General features: G+C 42.3%; 1 protein-coding gene across 1 annotated transcript; it reads right to left on the bottom strand.

Moving 5' to 3' along the window:
• Nucleotides 1-1,242: 1,242 nt before the first annotated feature.
• LOC116254076 (patellin-6-like) lies at nt 1,243-3,591 on the bottom strand. The gene is made up of 4 exons (XM_031629143.2): nt 2,496-3,591; nt 2,295-2,419; nt 2,051-2,192; nt 1,243-1,841 (listed from the first exon to the last, which is right to left on the bottom strand). The coding sequence occupies exons 1-4, from the start codon at nt 3,234-3,236 to the stop codon at nt 1,575-1,577; spliced, it is 1,275 nt and encodes a 424-aa protein (XP_031485003.1). The 5' UTR covers nt 3,237-3,591; the 3' UTR covers nt 1,243-1,574.
• Between the last annotated feature and the right edge of the window lie 1,227 nt (nt 3,592-4,818).

The following is a 4,818-nucleotide window of genomic DNA, read 5'->3' as shown; positions in this document are numbered from 1 at the left end:
GATAAAAATACAATTGCTGTCTTACTAAGGTGGTAAGGCTGATTTTTCTCATTTTCTTTTAGACTACAAACAGTGACGGGCATTTAAGGGGCACCACATAGTTGGTCAAGCTGATTCTCCTCATCCTCCTTTGAGCTACAAACAGTGGCAGGCATTGAAAGGGATAACAGTAAATCGATCCAAACAGCCAGTATTAGGTAAGATATAGCCGAAGGCACAAAGGAAAAGGAGCATGGGATCTTAAGAGATCAAGAAACTTTAAGCTTCGTGCCCGTTATAAAGGAAAACCCTAACTTGTAGGTTAGTTTCAAAACATCAACTCATCTCTGATTTCAGATATAGTACTCAAATTAATGTAACGGAAAAGGTCGATTTGATTAATGATGAAAAATGCTAGATTTTCTTCTAACAAAAGCATTAGGTGAGGTGATTTTGTACTCTTGCTGATAGTTTAAGCCTCCTTTAGAAATTTCCATACAAAAGATTTTTAAGCTTAAATTTATTGTAACATATGAACACTGTTTCCACATGAACCAACGCCTTTCATTCAGCAGCGCTGCTGCTATGATAATGTATACTTTTCCGACAACGTGCACCACAGAGTACATTTTTTTATTTTCAAAATGTTGATCGTACCCGTGTGCCTTCAAATAGTTTAAAATAAAAGAGACAGAGACAAAGAGAGAGAGGAGTGTTGAGTGGTAGCGTGAACGCTTGCTTCCAAGAGATAAAAAAGATAAAAAAATGAGAGAAACATTACTATGCAAATACAGAAAGAACATTAAAGATCCAGAAGTTCAGAACTTCCAGAACTTTGGTGGTTCAGTTAAACACAAGATGGACACAGAAGACAAAATAAATGACATGGGTTTTTGCTTACGAAGGTACCGCAGCTTTCTCTGCTGCTGTATTCTGCAAGTTTTCCCAAGAGAAGACGCTTCTGAAAGGTTTTCTTTCTCTCACAAGTTTCAAATTTAAATGGCGACGACTCTTTGCACACTCTACAGCCTAGGCCGCAAAAGAAACAAAGAAAATTACACGGAAGCCTTCCATCTAGAGGTGAGGAACAGCATCGATACTCGTGAATCAAGGTGCCCACAGGTCATGTGCCGTCTCCCTTTAGGCGTCAATGCAAGCAATGATAGTGCCCTCATTCACCACAGCAGCAAAAGGAAGCCAAAAAAGTAAAAGTTTTGAACACGCCGAAAGGAGAAAAAGGAGAAAGACAATCGAAGAAAAAAATGATCAGAAAAACAGGGGCCCAAAGTTCATTTTCTCACACATATGCCCAGAAACGAACAGGAAACATTAGCATCAATAATAAAAACAAAAAACAACTCTGCAAAAAAGCAGCCTTGCTTTTATCACCATGTTCTAGTTTCTACCACCGTTTCCTACTAACAATTCTATACCTATTTATACATATATCAGAAGAAAGAAGTAAAGAACTGTTTAACATAACGCTTTACACATTAAAAAGAAACCACAGTAACAATATATCCTTAAAACTAAGAAACAACCAGGAAAACCGACAATGTTTTTATTCATAATCAGATCTTCTTGATGGGCTCTCCTCAAACAAGGATTGAAGAGGACTTCCTCACTACGTATCTGTAGGCAGCGACCTTTTTCCGCCTGGAATTGGTGTTGTCAATTGAGAGTACGAGCTTTCCCTGCTCGTTAGCAATGAAGCAATTATGAATAGGCGCATCTCCATAGACCATCTTCCTGCTCTTCTCCACAGCGATCGTGTAGCTTCTCTCCGCAGTTGGTATGAACTCAGCGCTATAGTCCAGATCCCAACCGCCCACAACCAAGTCCCAGACTATGGTCGCGTCACCCTTATCATAAATCACGGGCAAATTCAAACCAACAAATCAGTTTAATCAGTGAGAAATGAAGTGCATTTTATTGATGGAATAGAAATTGAATCTACAAGCATACATGATACAGTAAAAGTGGGAAATGCACATTGGTTTAGGGCAAACTGCAAACGGTCGATAAAAAATAACAGAAATACAGATACTGTTTCAAATTATCAAAAGCATACCTCAATGCCTTCAATTTCCAGATTAACCTTCTCCCCACCTTTAATGGAGAACTCAGACGCTGGTTTAGCAGGCCCAGACTGCACGTCCTCAGCACGGCTTAGACCTCCATACTGAATCGGTATATTTTCGGGGCGAATGAACCTAAAAAGCAGACCCCCAATTTGCAGCGGTAAGAGATCATATGGCCTATAATCTATCTTCCAGATGGTAGGTAGGCACAGAAATCTGGAAACACCAACTTACTTGTAGAGCGTCTCGGCGACGTTGTTCTCTCTTGCAATGACAAATTTACTCTTCGTACGCTGAGTTAGGAAGGGACTAAACATGGAGTAGATCATGCTAAAATACCATGGCACATTGATGAAAATCTGCATACCATCTTCAGAATTTAGAAAAAGAGAGACACGGAGACAGAGAGACAGCATTGTGGTTCAACTTTTATACCTTCCTGGCGACCATCTCCGGATAATTGTCCTGGAACAAGGAGAGAATGTGATTAGAAGCAACCCTAAGCTCCCTCTTGGGCATGTTCTTCAAGTCGGTGATCTGGATCATGGAGTTGACACCACCAGGCTTGAAATGCAGAAGGTTGATGCCCTTCTCCAGCACCTGTACCCTCCACCTCAAGAACTTCTTCAACTTCTCATCGTCCCCAAAGATCTTCTCGTACATCTGCTTGTCCTTGAAGAGCCCATACGCATTGTAGCAAACAGGGTGGCCCTCCCTATCATAGGAGTGCATGTAGGCTACCACCCCTTCGAGCTCCTTGAACCCCAGGTCCTCATCCACGACGCCATCAGCGTTGAACTCCTTCCTCCAATCCAAGCACTTCTCCAGCATCACCAGGGCGTCCTGCACCCTGAAATCCCTCGCTCGGAGGAACTTGAGGAGGAGGACGTCCGCCCTCTCGTCCCCTCCGAGCAGGGGAATGCCCCACATGGAGACGTGGGGAGCCTTCGAATCGGGGGCGGCGTTGGAGAAGTGGTCAGACTTGTGGAGCCTGCATTTGAACTCCTCCAGAGCCTTCTTCTCCGAGTCCTTGAGGCTGGAGACGAAGTAGGAGTCCTCCTTGAAGGAGGAGGACCGCAGGGTCGCCTCCATGAGCGTGCTCACCAGACCTTTCTTCGTTGGTGCCTCCCCACCATGCGATGGCGGTGGTGTTGGTGCAGAGGCTTGCATTTCCATTGCAGAAAAACACCCTGTCTCTTCCTCTTCCTCCTCCTGATCTTCTGGCAGGAAGACAGATTCTTTTCACAGAGAAATGCAGAGAATGTGACGTGATTTTTTAAACATAAATGGTAGGAATAAGCTCTAAAGAGAGAGGGGGGGGAGGAGGAGGAGGAGGGGGAACAATGAGCTTTGAAGAAAGAGGAGGAGAAAGTGGACTTGTGGAGTGAGAGCAGGCTGCAAATTTATCGGTTTTGAGAATTTCGGTCTGCTGTTTCCTGTATTAATCGACGATGAATATATGCCTTCGTTTTGTTCAATTTTTCCATTGTTCATTATTGTGCGTAGGAAGGTCAGAAGAATCGGTGACTCATTTGAATTTCGTGTTTGGCATTAAAGTGGGAAACCGGGCCGAACGATTTGAAGGCCACGAGGCAATGGCTGGAAACCGGGTTCAACTAAAAGACTCCTCTGGTAAATCCATTTCTCTCTCTCTCTCTCTCTCTCAGTGAGTCATTGTCATCATCAAAGGACACTGGTTTGGTGGCTTGCTGTCGTTTGGATTTGCGAAAGACACGACTCGAATCAGCTGAAGAACTAGAGTTGCAGAATGGATTGTTTTTCCATTCTTAGCACCTCTTCTTTCGACCTAATGCTCAACGTTTTCACTTTTCAGTCATCTATTTGCATCTTTAAGCTAAATCACAACTACCAACGAAACCAAATATCACGTTAGCAGAAACCAGAATTAGTGTGAAGCAGAAGCCAAGTTGAAAGCAAGAAAAGAAATTTCAGAAGAGGAAACCGAGTTTTCTTGGCTCCAGCGACAACAATGACACTTTTCGACGCTGAAAATCTAGATTTTATATCATTGATAAGCTTTATTTTTGCTTGATGATAAGGAACCGATCAATGACCAAACAAACTAATGACTTTGCCCTTCGATTCAAATCTGAACTTCCGGCATCTCTGACCTGTGTTATGTAGAATCTTAAAGGACAGAGTTTTCACCTCAATACCTTTTCTTAACTTTTTCCACTACCAAAGTCTTTGGTTCAGCTGCACTATATTTAAATGCCTCCTGTAATTGCTCCTTCATTTGAGGCTTCTGTCACCATTTTGCTGGTCATGTGCATGAGAGTCATAGCCACTGAATCTGCCTCTGTAAGAGTTGGTTGGTACATGAGATGCCTCAATACATCACGGCCAAGACGTCAATTTGTGTTCTAATTTACATTATAAATTCACCAGAGGAACGGCGGAGGTGGAAAGTTTATGGCTGAAGAGTATTAATTCAACAAAATTTAGACCCCTAAAATATATGATAAAATGATTGAAGAGCACCATAATTAAATGATTGAGAGGCACCACCATACGAAATAAGCAAATGAATGGTGCCAACTAATATGTGAATAAATAGATTTTCTAGAAATGTATGGACACAAGCCCACATGCGGCTTTCCCCTTGTCGAAGAAGTGGCCTTATTGTGGGCTAAAACCAAACCTGCAAATTGGATGAACTTAAATTACTCTCAGATCCACATGAAAAAAGAAATTGTTGACTGAAACGTAACTACACTGAATATCCACTGGCTTTAGG

Source organism: Nymphaea colorata, chromosome 5 (assembly GCF_008831285.2).
Source record: "Nymphaea colorata isolate Beijing-Zhang1983 chromosome 5, ASM883128v2, whole genome shotgun sequence".
In the NCBI taxonomy this organism is placed as follows: domain Eukaryota; kingdom Viridiplantae; phylum Streptophyta; class Magnoliopsida; order Nymphaeales; family Nymphaeaceae; genus Nymphaea; species Nymphaea colorata.
This window is presented reverse-complemented; position numbering and strand designations above follow the sequence as displayed.